Below are 17,506 nucleotides of genomic sequence, written 5' to 3'. Positions count from 1 at the left end.
TCACACGTATCTACACCCGTTCCTGAGAAACCCTTGGCTTTGGCCTGAGCTCAGAGCTGCCACTAAGCTAGAGAAATGTTATCTATAAAGACATCTGAAGGAATGCCTTCAGTGCAAAATACTTTTGAAGAAGAAAAAAAAGTCTTATCAACCTAATTTATTGTTTTGTAACTCAGTTTGCAGAAACACCTAGCAACACTATGCATGATTAGAATCTTGTAAGGTTTAATGGTTCCCTGTGCTGTGTATTTATGGTCAGATTGGACCTCTGACGTCAGTGTTTGTTAGTGTTGATCTGCATGAGCAAGATCTGATTTGCTGTATTTTCCTCATAGTTTGAATGTTCCTCGTAGTTTTGTTTGTCTGGCTGGCTGGTTTGGCTTGGTTGGTTGTGTTTTAGTTTTTAAAAAAATCCAAGACTAGTGTTCAGTGTCAGTAATTTGGTATTCCTCTGATTTCTCTGGAATTGCTCATTTACATGAGCTGACCAACCAGTCCTAAGCTCTTACATCCAGGGTGTAATGCATTGACCTGAAATATTTCTGATGCGGATGGCAGGATCCTCTCATAGTGGAAAATAAACATCACTAAATCACTGAATAAACACAAGTGTGTAAATGACATTCATGGAAATAAATACATAATATATCCAAGCCTCAAAAGGACCAAATTCTCACTATTTTCCAACCTCTCTCTGAAATGCTGATATTCTTGTTAGTACCAAGTTTTCATTTTGTTGCCTCCTTTGAAACGTGCTTTGAAACACTGGAGGTTTTTCCAGTGCCCTCAATGGCCTAATGCAAATGGCCTAAATTCAGAAGAAAGAAAGAAAAAAGTTTAAAGGTTATAAATCAAGGTCCTTTTCTTGGAAATGCTTTGTAGAGAGAGCAATGATTGGCTAAATGTCTGTGGTGGCAGAGCATTGCTGCACACAAGCTCAGTTTTGTTTCAGTGAGAACCAGCCCACGAACTGTTGACAGAGTTAAAGGTGCCTTGTAAGTGAGCTGAACATGTCAGCTCTGCTTGCTTATGTCATGAATATCATGTAGGAACATTTGGTAATAAAAATGATACCATTGTCACTGAAGTTTTGATTTTCAATGACATGTAGAACTGAGCTCACTGGAAAAATCCTAGTACTGTTTAAGACAATTACAAAGTTTAATAAGAGGAATCTTAAGAATTTCATATTACATTAGAGCAATTTCTAGTTTGTTTCATGAAGAAACTGTTAAGATGTTTTTTGTGGCCAGCACCAAGACGGGCTTATGTTAGCAGCTAAAGGACATTTTAAACATAAAGTCTCATTAGGAATAATTTAAAAACAAAAACAAAAAAATTACTGAGCTTCTCTATTTTATGTCATATGAAGCCAATTTAGACCAGAAAACTGGCTACATCAACTTTCCACCTGTTTCATCTCCCCAAGAGCAGTGAGTAACTTTCGCTTTTCTCTCCTTTCTACGTTTGATTGGTTGCAGCTAGGGTTACTTTCCTCAAAGCAGATAGATTGTGGTGTTTTGTTTTTCTTTTTTTTTTTTCTCTCTTAATTAATAAGTGCAGAAATAATACACACAAATAATAATAATAATAAACATCTACTGTTCAGCTTTACTATCTGACTTTCTATTACCCAATACATTTTTCAGTTTATCAGATCTCGGACCTTAATTTCCTTTCCAAATTCTCTGTCCAAATTTGTTCTTCATTCTCTCCTCTTAATGATTGTACTTATGCTTTTGTGGTCGGAAATATACCGGCCAGCTGTTTTCTGACAGTGCTTAATCCCTGCTGCACCTGCTGCAGCATTCTGCATTACCGTTAACTTATTAACAGAAGGTGAAACAATGGTTTCCTATACTTGAATCATTTCTGTTTGTATTAAAAGAAAAGAAGAAAAAAAAGACAGCTTAAAGTTAGCCCAATGATTTCTGAAAGATGAGGCTTCAGTAATCCCTTAAATATGGGCTAATGGGGTATAAATTATAATTTATGAGTGTATAATCTAAGGCACTTATTGTCGGGACCAGAAGAAACAAGTGTCTAAGAATGTACATCTGGGAGATGAATAAGACATCCTGTTTGTCACTAGGATTGAGGTCAATAATATCCATTTTAAAGCAATTAACCCAGCAGGCTAAGTGATGTGGAAATTATCATGCTGAAAGACTAATGGGCTATTAAATCCATCTTGCTTCGCTACTGATGGGTATACAAAATTAATCCTGGGATTAGGTATATTGCATCTGTGGTAAACTGCCAGTACAAGACTTGTATATGAAGAGTTTTCTGAAAAATGCTGAGAAAGATCACAGTAACTCTATCTGGCAGGAACGTTCACTGATTTGCTCTGTTAAAAAAATCAGTCAACTGAGCGTGTTAGTGTGTTTGTGTGTGGTTTTCTTTAAGCAGCACCTTTTTGTTAGTGGGTGAATACACGTTAGTAAAAGATCAAAACTGAAGTCACCCTAACATCAGACAAATCACTATTGATTGTTGACAGTTACTTAAATCAAGAAAATTTACCTGTGGGAAATGGTCAAACAAATATGATTGAATTACATAATGGCGTTTATTTTAAATGCCGTTTCCCTTTGACATTTTCCATCCACTGCTACGACACTAATGTAGTAGGACAGATAAAAGATTGATAGCCCTGCATATGTTTACACATAACAGCTGTTTGTGGGAAACAGGCCTCACAATAAAGAGAAAGGCTCAGCCTCATCAGGTTGGTTGTTTTTCATGTAATGCATATCAATAGCCTTACATTTTTTGGAGTGTCTTGTTCTGCTAAGTACGACATACACCTAAATCCTTTAGAGTAACATGGCTGGGGAGTTACTCTAAGCCACGGCAGATGTGCTGGCCCTCAGGGTAACATGGAGGACTTTGAAGGCATGGGCAAGAGGCACAAAAACAAGAGCAAGTACAAAATTGGGAAGTATAAAGATAAAATATATATATACGATCAAAAAACAATTATTCTTTAACCTGCTTCCTCCCCAGTTTATTGCTTCATGCATTAATGTCTGTATTAAGCAAAAAGTTTTTACAGTGTCCAGGTGAGACAGGTCAAGGCTGTGTAGGCTCAGGTATCATGAGTTAATAGCAAGACACGTACACTTCTAGCTGCAAAGTAAACTGATTTTTTTCTCCTAATCTGAACAAACCCAATGAATTTGAAGAGGAAGACTGTAAAAGCATATAATGTCTTTAAGTTAATGCATGAGGTTGACATCAAAGGTCAAAAAAAGCCTTCAGTCTCTTTGCATTTGTCTTCTTTCTTCGTGATAATTAGTAAGAATGAAGGCTGCTCAGTAAATGATCACTTAGATGAGCTTCTTACTGCCATTAGTTTTTCTAAGCTGTTTGAATGGAATGTTTGAATATTGAACCTTTGCTCAAGTTAAATCTATTTCCATGCAGTTCAGTGGAATCTAACTGAAGTTTAGCGATGGGAAGGCCTGAGCTTTCTCAGGTGGACTCCCACATAGCACTGCTACCTTGTACACTTATCTTTTCTCTCATAAAAACTGCTTTCCTTATGCTTTCTTCATCCTTTACTTCTGTTTTGTTCTCATAAAGCCTCAAAAATTGTATATCCACCAACAAAGTAAAAAACAACAACAAAAAAAGGTTCTGTTACTAATTTCAGCTGCCTAGAGGTTTGTTTAGAAGAATAAACAGCTTTTGTTTTATTTAAAATTTGTTAACAGTGGTTAAGTGAACACGGTGCTCTTCTGAGTGGACAGCACTTATCAAGAGCCCTTTTGAATTTGCCTTAAGATGTAAGGGCTCCTTCAGCAATGAACAGATATATTTTTCAGTGGGCATTTTTTGAGTACAGGATTCTCTCCGTGCTGTAATCCAATCTAGTCCAGCACGAGGCTTTCAAATGCAGATCCATTCCAGCAAACTGATCCATTCTGAAGTTTTTCATTTTTTTTTTAATTTCATTGACAAATACTATTAGATCAGAGGGCCTGATTCTCTTTGTGCTTTCTAGCTTGGTCAGTGATGTTGAAAGGTTATCAATATTTCAACCTCACCCCTTTGTTTGACACAGTTCTTGAATTTCCATCATGCCTTAAGTGTACAAGATCATATTACAGTTTGTAATCACAGACCACACAGTGGAAAGAACGTGTCTGTCTATATACAGTTGCAGTGAAGGCAAATCACCTGTCATCGGAACATCTTGTACTTGAGATGACTCTATTTTATTTTTATGCTCATTGTTCTAGCCAATTTTCCTTATTTTTAGGGTGCAGTCAATGTTCTTACTGCTGATTTTGACTCGGTTTGATGTTTCATTTTTCTGTAAATTCCTGTAGTTGAGTGACACTTGCTAAAGCGCACCATAGGTGGAACTGGAAAACACTCGTGTCACGTGGAAACACAGAGAAACATCCCAGAGGAGAGGTGGGGCTCTTTAAATTGAAAGAAAATTACGTTCACATGTGACCCTGTAAACAACAAAACGTAATGGTAAGCCGTATCATAGTATCCACTTACTGGGGCAGCCCATGGGAACACATGCAATACGTGAGTCAGTCCAGAGCCTGCCAGTAGACAAAGAGATTGTGGAAGAGGTATTTATAAAGCTGAAGGAAGCAGATCAGTGAACTGAGAGAACGAGCTGAAAGATGCCTTGGAGATGGAAAGACGATTTAACTCTTGATTCAAAATTAGATGGGAAAGAGATACCTTTAAGTTCTGTCTAAGCCAACAATTTCTTTATTATTCAGCTATCTGTAAGCCAGGAAATGCTCTCTTAGCTCTTTGAACAGCAACAACTTAATTATCACATTCATCTTTATATGCCATAGCCTATTTCTTGAGCTATGAATGAGGTTTGTATTTAAAGCCCAGTGTATTTTCAAGTTCCATTCTTCAGTACCTTTTCCACTTGATGATGAGCATTTCCTGCCTGTTTTCTGCAAAACCCCCATGGGGGTGGGGAGAGGCCTTTGTTCTTCTCCACTAATGAATCTAAATTATTGATTAGTCAGTCTAATTTGCGGAAGCGACTATCAGTTAGTGTTGTCTCATTTGTTTTTATTTTGTATTTTCTATTTATTTATATTTTTACCAAATCTACGTTAGTACATTAGATTTGGTAAAAAAGAATTAGAGGTAGTTCAACAAGCATCTTCACTGACAGACATGCCAAGTTAGAAGAGAGAGAAGTAATATTTTCAACCAGTTTTCTCTCACCTGCATATGCTTTATCAAATTCCTGTGTTCTGCTGCAGACCTTCCTAGAATTTTTGTTCTTTCAAATAATATCAATTGAACGTTAAGCTGTAGAACAGGGATCTACATCTAGAAAACAGGGCCAATATTTGCTAATTCATCAGGTCTTGTATTATCATAGAACTGTAGGCCCATGGTGTCACAAGAAAGCAGAAGACTAAATTCACTGGAATATATAAAGAAGGTCAAAAAGGTCTAAACCGTCACTAAAGGCACAAAATACCTACCATGCATTCTCACTGTCTGAAACACAACACTGGTAAATCCGTGGCTCCGATGTAGCAGTGTGTTCATTTTGCCTGGTGAATTAGGCATCTTGTACACTGCAGTGAACCAATCCACGTACATAACCAAGAGACTGAAAGTCACACGAGCATCCTATTGGAGTTGAGGAAAGGCAAAAAAGAACAATAGTATCTCAGTGTAAAGTAATGACAATGGACTTGAAATGGGAATTTGGGAAAAGGAGCTTTCAGATGTCAGACATTAAAACAGATACTAAAAGAAAATAAGCCATTTAACTCAAACACAGTAAAATTCAGTTCTTCAGTCACCTAAGTTATGAAAAAAAACCCTATAAGTGGACCGATAAAAGCAATGCTTTTCACTGCTGTAATTATTAAAACTGAGATAATATCAAACTTTTTCTCACAAATCCCTGAGAATTCATCATGCCCAAACTGCAGTACGAGAATTCCAGGAGGGCAAGCAAAAAGGGCTTTGCAACTGTCAGCATTAACAAGTTAGAAGTACACTAACAAGATACACAGCAAATAAAAATCCCCTGGAGAATGTAGTAAAGGTTAATGCAGTTGGAGTGAATAGATGCAGATAATCCTTGGGAGCTGCAAACATCCTCTTGAGGGAGGTTTTTTTGCAGAAGAGACTTAATCTTAACCCATACATGGGAGCAATACTGCTAAGACTAACAATATTTTAACAGATTCTCTGTTATTTAGATTCAAACTGAAAGGGCAAATTCTCAAATTGCTGTTTAGAATGATTGATTTAACACAAAAAGTAAATCCCCTGACATTTGGGCCTCTTGTACATTCTGCTGCACAGCACAAAGGCGCCTTCAATTCCTCTCCTTGAACTGACTCTTTCCAATACTGCAAGTCATAGCTGGAGATGCAAGCAGCTTAAATAACATTTATTGCAGGAATATATTCTCCAGTGGAGTGGCAATGACTGGCACATCTCTCTGAAACAATGTATGCACATTTCAATTAAGAAAGCAGATTTTGAGGGAATTTACTGATTAGAATAACTTCCTTAACAAGGAAAAAGAAAAGGGCCTACCAGCGTGGTGCTTAAGTGACTTGACATGAAAAGGAAGCTTTCTTCGTGACATAACAAAAATAACTGTAATGCTTATCTGCTTAAATACATTAAATGAATATATATTTTTAAAAAGCATAACATTCTACTTAACGTGTTTCAGGAACTGGAAAAGAGTAAGTGTTCAGAACAAGACCTTGCTTTGGTCTGGCTTTTTGGTCTGTGGACAAAGTATTTAATGGAAGAGAATGAACAGACACTCTGAAACAGCACAGTGACTGAAAATTTTGGGATAACATTCATTCTGAGCCAAACTCCACATTACAGACACACAAATCTGAGAAATACAGCAAACTCTGAAGAGATTTTTAAACAAAAGAAAGAAACTGAACGAGCTCACCCACGGTACTAAGGATGAAGAAAATAAGCAGCAAAAAGGAACCTGGCTGTTAGTAAATCCTCACAAATATGGAAACAAATGTACTTCAGAAGCTATAGCCAGTATAGTATTCCTTGCAGCTTATGACTTTTAAGCAAGTCACTTGTAATTGTTAGGAGTTCTGACACTGTTAGTGCAAATCCCCAGAGCTCCTGAAGTTTACACTAACATTCTGACCTACCAAGACCCACTTTATGAATACATAAGTTTCCTTTTACAACTCAGTCCTCTATGCATAAGGTTGCTTCAGACCTCTGTACTTTCCCACTTCAGGGCTAGCTTTCCAATTTTAATATTCATCATATTCTTGACCATCTGACACTGCTCTGATGCCACAACCGCCCTGCAGCTTTCATTTTCCCACCCTGCATGTACGTGTATGGAGGCAGATAACGGCCTCGCTGCAACGAGCACAGATGCAGGCAGGAGATAGAGCGGGTGTGAGCCCGCCAGCAGCACCCAGCCCACAGCCTGCTCATTCAGTTACCCTTTAAAGTAAAATAAAATAATTAATATAAAATAATCAGAATAGGGAACATCCACGCAAGCAAGCAAAAACAAAGAAACAAAGAAATAAACAAGAAACCCTGCACCAAAAAGATTTAAGTTAAACGATGGTTAACAGAGAATGGTTCTTTGGTAATTATTGAAAAGTTTCAGTTTTTACAGCAGAAAAAAAATCTGTAGGAACTGACCAAGTCATTTGTCAGAGTAAAGTTCTGCTTTACATGCCTCGTCCTTCTGCACCAATGGCTGTCCAAACCCACCTGCCAAAGGGTTCAGTTCCATTCAGCCTCATTAGAAACCAGTTATTGATGAACCTTCAGAGCACTGTCCACAGCCTCAGCTTTGCTCCAGAGCCCTGAGTACTTTCTGCCTTTGTAGAGAGCGTGGAGATGTCTGCCTGACCGAAAACATGCTGCAATAACATCTCATGATGTTTGGAGTAGGAAAGAAATATTTAACAAATATTGCCATTGAGAAGGAAACCTAAAAGCAAAACTGTACTCTGACATAATAAATGGAAAGTTGTCCTTAAATCACTCAAATCTAAAGCCATTAGCCCCCTGATGATGAAAGGACAATCAAATTACCCAAGTGGTTGTACTGAGCTCATTGTCACAGTTGTTGCTTGATGCAGGAGGTCTGTGTAATGGAATAAGCAACCTCCAGATGCACAGTTTTACATTAGGCAGCAACTTCATTTCTGATGGGACTAAAAAGTCATTTTGTAAACACATTCACAGTTCCTATTATTGAAATTTAAGAGAATAATTATCATTAGAATAATTATCAATTAGAATTAAAATTGTCATTTTCTCTCATTTCCTCAAACGTTCTCTGACACTGGAGTTATTTCTACAAAATTATTTTGCTACTTAATAATCCTAAACGCTGATATCTTTTTGCAGTAACTTCGAGGATGAAGCTGCACCTCCTAGTTCTTTCTTTTAAAATTGTCATTAAAATAACTTTCTTGGACCAAACCAGAACCATTAGGCAAATCACCGCCCTCTGCTGGTGGGCATGCTTTCCCTACTCAATCTTGATGCTGTTACCACACTAATTTTGCAAAATTTCTTCATTTTCATGGGCATTTTCTTAGTTGCATAGCACTGCCTTCAGCTGCACAGGAGCAGATCGCAGAATTACACCTTTGTGTAATCTGTCTTTTTTTTTTCCCCACTATAGGTTTGGTTTTATTGTAGGACAGTGATTCTCCACCATTGTGCTTCCTTCTGCCTTAAAGAACACGCAATGATTTTCATATAGCTAGACCCCATTATTTGTCTGACCAGGCACTATCCCCTGCTTTACTTCAAAATCATAAATCTGGGTACATCCACACAAAACTGTCACCTCAGTGTGATGGTATAGCTTAGTTGACACTACACAAATGGTAACGAGATGCCCTATTAGGAGGAAATTGCAAGCATGTCCGAAATTGGATGAAATTGCTATCTCATTGGAATTAAACATCATCAATAAAAATTGGGATTTCTCCTGGTAAGCAGCGGTCTGAGAACAAGCGAGCACAAGCAGCAATGAGCACAGGAAAGGCTCCGTTTTTAATTTCCACCTCAGAACAGTCAGGTCCTGCAGTTGTTTTCCAGCAGAAACAGTGGGAGCAAACGGCCAAACTACTTCCAGTCTGGGGCGCCACCTGTTTAGAGATAGGATATCATTAAACTTAGCTACGATGGCGATGGGTTGTCTTGATGACACAAGAGGTCCCCTCACAGTCGTACCATACCTGCACAGTTCACATTCTGCACCTCCACATGGAAACATCAGTGCAGTGATTAATAAATAATAATAAAAACAGAAGTGTAACTGCCACAGACTGGTAGAAACATTACATTTCTTCCACTGAAATTGAAAGGGATTAAAACGTTTTACTCTGCCCAAGAGCACCCCCAATTTTATGTGCACTGTGCTGAGCTGTGCTGCTGCCTCCCCATGATTTGAGAACCACCGCCCGCCCTCAGCGCTCCGATTCAGTCCCACGGGTTAGCTGGGCTTCCAGTCTGCACCTGTCCAGCACAGCAGCTGGCTGCTGACTGACCAACTTGCATCGTTTCATTTTCCCAACTTATCAACCATTTCTTAGGCAAGCTGAAATGGTAAACACACTGAGCTGGTGCCATTACATCGGTGGAATCATTCTGAAAAGATAAAAAACAATGTGTCCTTGGATGCTTGTTTCTCTACAATAAAGGCGTCTCTTAACGTTAAACTTCAAAGCCAAGTGTACTTTAGATGAGCAACCAAATAGTTCTGAGCCCATTTACAGTTTACCACAGAACTTATTAAAGTTAAGGACAGGAAAAAGTAGGGCTTCTCAACATCTCTGCACTGCATCATCCTCCCTCCCAGAGAATGAGAACACATATTTAGATGTTTTGATTTCCTTGTGGCTTTTTATAGCATCAGAATGCCAGAGCAGCTTAGCTAACTGCGTGATTTATTGTCAGAGGGGCTTGGTATTAGAAATTTCAATAATGCTTTCTTTTCAGTGACCATTTCAAAAGCCAAATTAAAGGGGAGATAACTGTAAAGTGATCATATTTTAATGTCCTGCCTTTACATTACAGCAACAATTACAATACAAGCAATTATTTCTGGATTTCTTTATTTCCAGAAAATTATAGAAAAAAAAAAAAACACCAGGAAACTGCAAGCAGGGGGAGCTGCAGCTGAAAGCAAGGAGACATTGCTGAAAGCTCAGTTACATTACTGAACAGCTTGGAACAGCAGCACCAACACTTCATGGGAACAGAAGCAACACAAGCACACAGATGCACCCTAAGACGTTTCTCTATTTGCTTAGCTGGCATCAATACAGTAAGATTTCTAACTTTCTTAAAAGACAGACAATTTTAAAACACATTCCAGAAAAAGACAGAGGATGTAAGTGATGGAATCGCAGAATCACCAAGGTTGGAAAACACCTCCAACATCATCCAGTCCAACCGTGCACCTATCACCAATTGATGCCACCAAACCATGGCCCTCAGTACAGCATCTAAATGTTTCTTGGATGCCTCCAGGGACGAGAGGAGAGGGGTAAACTAATAATATTTTTTTTGGTTTTGTTAAGCCTACTTACATCTGTCTAAGCACATTTGCATGTTCGAGCTCAAAGGTAAGAAGGAAATGAAAGAAAACGGAAAGTGAGGGGTCAGCAGACTGAACTGCACTCCTGTCAGGATGTAGTCGTTATTACACACGGCTATTTTAAATTGGCACAGAATCACTTCTGTGTTCTGGTTTACTTTTTGCTAACAGTTATGGTTATGAGATATGATTTGGACAAGTTAACGGGAGGATAAAGGCAATTACAGTAACAAATATCTGCATCAGATAAAATGTAACACAGAAAGACATAAAGGAGGTTGGCTGACACTTGAGATCGTGTCAATCTACTGCAAAATACCATAAATACCAGAGAACATAACCTTTTCCACTGCTGTTATGATTGTATTCATAAACTGCCAGCTATCTATAAAATGAGTTGTTCAATGGGTTGCAAGAACGAACTGATTCTTTCCCATCAGTTACAACGTGCTGCTTGATGCTGCCTTCCCTGAGGAAGGAACTATCACTGGGACGTGTAAGTTCACTTGTACTCAGCACTGGGGCAGAACCAATGCAAGGAGCTTACAAAGTACTTACAATACATTGATTTCTCTTACACTAAGCAGCTTCCTTCCTGCATACAAATCAGCAATCATTTCTCCTAGGATTTATTCTCGTACCCCAAACAGTGAAACCACAGTATGCAGATCTCAAACTTTCACCTAAAGTGAACTGCCAACATATTGCTTTTTTTTCCTCTCTTGAAGTACAGCTATTTCAAATAGTAGGTTGAATGTACAATAAATAAATAAATATCACAACTGTCCTTTTAAAATAGGTAAAGGTAAAAGAAACAGCTAATCTGAAACCTAAAAATAGCATAAGTTATTTCAGATACAGCCATAATTCCCCTGGAATATAGTGACCTTATTGGTGATGCTTATGTAAGTGACAATAGATTCCATAGATGGAATTTTTAACTTAAAATATGCATGAAATTGCTTGTGTTATGTTAGATGAATCTTTCTGCTTTCTTTCTACATTCAAGCTTTCACCCACTTAGTTTACCATGCCAGAATCCAGCCAAAAAGTCTTGCTGCTGTCTAGTCACACAAGCTGGGTGTTTTCACTTTTCTGTCTTGAATATAATCAGTAATGTGTTTCAGTCAGGTAGACCAGAGCCAGACCTCATTCTCACTCCCAGGGCAGCAGGAAACACACCACCTGCACTGCACCACAGCCTCGGGACGGGGCCATTCACTGCAACACATCCTTCACATAAATGCAAAATGAAACCAGTGCTTTCAATGGGATAAGGTAGAAACACTACTTCCTCTAGTCACCGTCCTGCATTCAGAGTCCTCCCTTTCTCCTTTGAGGCCTCAGTCCCAATCTGCAGTACAATCTCACTAAAGTTTAAAGGAAATGACTCCCAGATACATGAGGCTGTCCCCCTGCGTGTCATCCTGACAACACTGAATTCCCGTGTAACAGGAACATTATGGAGGTACCTAACTCCAGTAATTGAAAGCCATTAAGACAGCTACAGAGAATGCAAAAAACCATACACAGACTGCACTGAATCCAATACCTCAGTCACGTGACTGCTTCAGATTAATGTCTGACAGAGAGGAGAAAAATGAAGCATCTGGAGCAAAATGGAAAAGCACATCAACCAGTAGTGTTCTCCTTTCTTTCAGCACAAGCCCTCGTAAACCTTATTTTCCTTTTTACAGAATTTGAAATTAAAAATACCGCCTTCCAGACTATTCCAATAACAGAAACCAATGTGTACAGCGAAAGTTGCATCCAAGCAGTAAGATCTCCTAAGTGCCATTTGCTTCCTTTTTAAATTGGATCATCACCAGCGTCAGTAGCACTGACAACACATTCTACGTTTTCACCAGGTCAAGGACAAATGGATCCGGATGCAACTCACAGACCAATGCTGCACATCATATTCTGCTCATCTTATTGACAGTACCCAAAAAACCAGCCCCGGGAAGCATTCAAGAAACCTTTTTCTATAGAACTTGGCACACACTATTAAACATCATTAAGAACCATCTCCTGTGATTTACAGAAAAACTTCTCAGCCAAAATACACAAATTCAGGAAAAAAAACAACTTTCACTGTTTCAGAAAATGCCCAAACAGTAGATGTAATACAAAAGGAAAAGACTGCATTAATTTTATAACCGTATTTAATTTGCAAATTCCAAGAACATAAGATCAGAAAATCAAGCTGAACTTTGCCCTCCTAAAGGCATCTACATTCAGCATGGCAGCTGCTCGTTCTCGACGGAGCCTGCAAATAGCATTTGTGATCTAGCTGCTGCTGACAGCCTTTTCAGCTGTCAACCCTTCTTTGGGTTTCGAGTAATCCCACGGCCTCCTGTTCTCAGTGTACCCATACAGCTTCCGCAGTGCCACACGGGCAGCTTCTTCCTCTGCAGCAAGCAGTGTTTCCCCAGGGCCTTCAGCTATTATCTTCTTATCACTGGGAAAAAAAAAACAAACACAACGTTTTCATCAGAATCCTGAGCACTACTCTACACGACGGATCAGAGCTGTTAAGGGTGTTTTCCCCCACCCTGTGAATACTGCAGCTAATTTCTATAACCACACACCAGTGTACACATTTCTGCTGTTTTCTTCCTGCAAAGATGAGCTACTGGATATTCAGCAACAGAAACTCAAATCAGAAAGACGTCCTCTTCCTGAGGGAACACTGCTCTGGGACTCCTAACGCATCGCTGATTGTTTTACAGAGGTCAGTTTCTGTCAGCCCTGTTAAAAACATGCAAATCCTTTACTTTGGTTGGCCTGACCTATCTTTTCCCCCAGTAAGAAAGCATTTCAAAAATTCCTCAAAGGCAATTTAGAGAGAGAAGTTCTCCACGTGATGAATTATGTATTCAGCTCTGTTTAATCAATAGATTTGGGTACTGAACATACAGCTTTGGTTCTTCCAAAGCTCATCAGTTCTGTGACTGGCAAAGCCCCAGTGCCACAGCAACCACAACATCCCAACTCTGGTGTATGTGTGGTTCAGGCTTCACAGCTCTTTAGTCCAAGACTGCTTTGTGCTTTGTTACTGACAGCACTTCAACAGCTGATTTTACACAGCAGTCACTGAGCGGTTTCTTTTATGTATTAACTTGACCAAAGAGCGCAAGTCAAGGAACGAAAGGACCATCTTCTGTCCTCCCCTCTCCTCCACCTCAAAACCATTTAAATTAGTACCATACTAACCAGTACAGCCCAACGAAGTACAGTGGCAGAACTGTGCTGACCCCCAGCTGCCTGGTAATTCTTGGTTCTGGAGCAGAGATATTTCTCTTGGCCAGCTCTTCCACCAATAAGCCCATAGGATTTACAACTTCCCAGATCTCAAACAGGTCTTTTCCAATCAGTTGAGGAATTAAAAAATCCTAAATAGAAAAATACTTAGTTAATATCAACGGGAAGGGGAATGACAGCTCCAGCTCCTGGCGTCTGTGAATAAAACTACAAAACGACGAGGCGTTAACGCACCTACGGCACGGCTAAGCAGGACCAGCAGGTGATCCTGAGCTCTGCTGGCTGAGCTGCTCAGTGTGTGCACCCAGCCAGCACGCTCCCAGCTGAAGGAGCAGCTCCTGCCTGAGCATGGTGCTGCTGGGCAGCTCTGAGCACGGGGTGAGCACCTCAGCGCTGCCCACAGGGAAACCCAGGCAGCAGATGGCACAACTGCAGGGTGCTGCCAGGAGCTGAAGGTAACGCAGTCCTGCGCCATGTGCACACTGCCGTGTCTGTTAGGCACTGCTCGTCCCACTGGGGACTTGTATCACAAGTGACGTTTTAGTGAATATCTCCTCCATTCCAACACTAGAAATAAGTGAAAAGGGCAAGTGAAAGGACAGCAACCGCCCAAAGAACTTTGTTACACTGCCGTTTAACTGGACATTCCTGTATAACAAGATCTTTGCCGTCCTGAGTGCAGATCCTATTGAGCCCAGCATATATACATATATATATAAATTGAAGGCATACGTAATCTGACATAGAATAATTTCATGGTTTGACAGTTAGCACAAGGCATGGAGGGCAACGCAGTTAAAGCGTCGCAGATAAACGTCGCCGCTTATCGGCGCAAAAGAACACCACAAATCCCGGCGCACCCTGACGAAGAGCCCGGCCCTCTCGGGCCCGCTGCTGCCCAGCAGCGCTCCCACCACCGCGAAGAACGTGGCGTGCAGCACCGGCGGCGGCGCGGGGAAGTGCGCGCAGAGCGCCAGGTCGGGCAGCGCCAGGTTCCCCGCCACGTGGGACACGAGCTCCGGCCCGGACAGGAACGACACGAGCGCGGCCACCGCCGGGGCGGGCAGCAGGGGGTAGGCGGCCTCGAAGCTCCGCGTCAGGTAGGACCGAGAAAACGTCAGCCCTCGTGCGGAAAGCTCGGCGTTGTCTCGGAGGTTGAGGGCGACGGCGTCTTTGTCCACGCCGAGGTCCCGGCGCTTCGCCTCCTCGCTCTTAACGTAGCAGGAATTGACGAAGGCGGTTTTGAGGAGATCTAGCGAAAAGTTCTCCTGCAGGCGGAGGCCGAACGCGCGGATCTCCGCGTGGTAATCCCAGCCGGGCTGCTCCGAGCTGCGGGCGAGGAAGGACACGGTCAGGACGCGGCTTCCCCCGCACCGCGAGCGCGTCCCGCCCCGCCGCCCCGCGCCCTCACCGCCGCCGCGGGGCCGCCTGCAGCCGCTGCTGCTCCAGGTACGCGCGGAGCCACCGCTTCTTCACGCGGCGCGGCGCGGAGCCCGCAGCGCTCCGCCCCGTCCCGGCCGTGCCCAGCAGCCGCCGCGAGGCTCGGAGCAGCGGCAGCAGCGGCAGCAGCCCGGCACACATCGCGCCGCTGGCGGCGGAGGAAGGTCCGTCCGCTAAAGCGTCCGCCGGGTAACGCGGCTCGGGCGGAAACGCTCCGAGTGCGGGCAGCAGGACCGCCCCGGTTATAGAGTGATGTGTGGAGTCCTGAGTGTTCTTTGAGTTTCGTTTGGAACACAGAGCCTTTTTGTTCCCGTAAAGGAAGCTTTCATTTGTTCTCGGTACGCAGTGCAACTCTGCCCTGGTGTAGGTCAGCTCGCACGGTGCACCTCCCGCTTCCAGCCGAGGGGCGGGCCGGCTCCGGCGCTCCCGGCGAGAACGGAGGGTGCGAACCCCGCGTCATTCTGCAGCTGTCGCACTCTCAGCAGTGCGTGTATTTCCAGAGCCCAGAAGCTGTCCTGCACAGCAGTACCAGCTGTTGTAGGAAAGGTCCCCTCTGAAGCACAGTTCCGTCGTTGCGCTTTCTCTCAGGCACTGACACTTAGGATTCCTGTGCTCCTTCCTGGGAAGGGGCTGTGGTTGCCACACATCCAAGAGCACACGAGGCAAGGCAGCCCTGCAGCAGGCCAGCAGCTGCTGGCTCTTATTTCTCAGCTGCCAGTTTACATAAATCTTCACACTTATTTTTAAAAATAATATTAAACAGATCTTTTCTTATTATTATTCTTTGTTTTATTAAATACACTACACTGGTCTCTCGTACTCCATCGTCTTTTGATCACTCACAGATTGACTCGCTTAAAAATGTATTTTACAGAAAAAAAAAATCTCTGCAAAATTAAAGCTAAAAGAAATGAACATATTACACACCTCAGGACAGTCTGCACGTTAGCAAAGACCTTTTATTATCTGACCCAATGTTGTGGTTTTGTGGTGTTGATGCCGGTATTCCACATCAGAGCATCACGCAGCAGTGAAGGAGTTAATGCTGTGGGAGCAGCAGAGGGGCGGAGCTCCGCACCGGAAGTCAGGCGGCGCTCGGTCTGGGCGCGCTCCTCCGGGCTGCCGTGGAGCTTCAGCACGTGTGCTTCCCCTGCACTTTTCTCCTTAACGTAAGCTCACGGCTTTTGGTTTGGAAATTTTATCTCTCTCTCAATTGTTCAATTTTATTAGATTTAGTAAAGTTACCGTTCCTTCTCAGATCGTGCCGTTGTGTTCTTGTAGACCCATCTCTTCCCGCTGTTTCCCCCTTCCTCCCGGAGCGCGGCTCTGCTCGGGCGGCCGCGCGGCCACTGACGCAGTTTCTTTTTCTCTCCTCTCTCCCTTCTCGGTTTCCCTTGGGTCACTGTCACGGATAACAGCGTGACAATTATTGGTGGAGAATGCGGGCAGTGCAGTATTTGTACTCCATTGTCAATCTGGTGCAGAGTGGACTAAGGGTTTTCATGTACCTTATAGCATGCTGGCGTCTTTTTAAGCTCCTCATGTTCAGCACCGCAGTAATGTATGCATACAGCTACTTTAGTGTGCTGAGGGGGTTACATGCCTCCTGCCTGAACACCCTGGCTAACGTGACAGATTATGCGGCATTTGGATTGGTTTCCAGTTACTCTTTTCAGGTCTTTACCTATATTCAGGATGTCAGCCTGGCAGTTGTGGCAGTTGTGTTATCTGTTTTTCTGAATGCACTCTCTGCAACAGTAATTTACATCATGTGGAGGGAACGTTCCTCAAAACCAGAGAGTGTTGAATGGCAGGGAAGGTGGAAAAAATTAGGAAAGAAATTAGAAGCGTGGGGACCCCCGGTGTTATGCAGTTTTGATCTTGAGCACCTGTGGGACCCTGAGAAATTCAGTGAGTGGGTAAGGAATCATGTGACTCAGGACGATCTGAGAAGGAATGTATTGTTTGGGGTCTGGCTTGTGCTTTTCGAGCTATAATTGATATTCTGGAGAGAAATGGTTTCCAAACCAAGGTCCAAAGCAAAAATGAAAACCTCCAAGTTAGACCTGACCAATCACAGGAAGCACCGGCATTGGTGTCGGTTGCCCCTGTGGAAGGCCAGAAATGGACACGGCCGTCCTCGCGCCTAGAACGGAAAGAAGAAGAAGCAGAGAAAAAAAAGGAAGATCCAGGCGAGGGGCCCTC

At 42.3% G+C, this 17,506-nt stretch overlaps 1 protein-coding gene across 1 annotated transcript; it reads right to left on the bottom strand.

The window, feature by feature from the left end:
• Positions 1-12,744: 12,744 nt before the first annotated feature.
• Positions 12,745-15,478, bottom strand: MRPL44 (mitochondrial ribosomal protein L44). Its single transcript, XM_065747993.1, has 4 exons — positions 15,273-15,478; positions 14,722-15,190; positions 13,814-13,992; positions 12,745-13,058 (listed from the first exon to the last, which is right to left on the bottom strand). The coding sequence occupies exons 1-4, from the start codon at positions 15,440-15,442 to the stop codon at positions 12,887-12,889; spliced, it is 990 nt and encodes a 329-aa protein (XP_065604065.1). The 5' UTR covers positions 15,443-15,478; the 3' UTR covers positions 12,745-12,886.
• Positions 15,479-17,506: the final 2,028 nt, after the last annotated feature.

The sequence above is a fragment of the Cyrtonyx montezumae genome, unplaced genomic scaffold (assembly GCF_038088225.1).
Source record: "Cyrtonyx montezumae isolate F1298 unplaced genomic scaffold, pur_monq_1.0 scaffold_5, whole genome shotgun sequence".
Lineage (NCBI taxonomy): Eukaryota > Metazoa > Chordata > Aves > Galliformes > Odontophoridae > Cyrtonyx > Cyrtonyx montezumae.
This window is presented reverse-complemented; position numbering and strand designations above follow the sequence as displayed.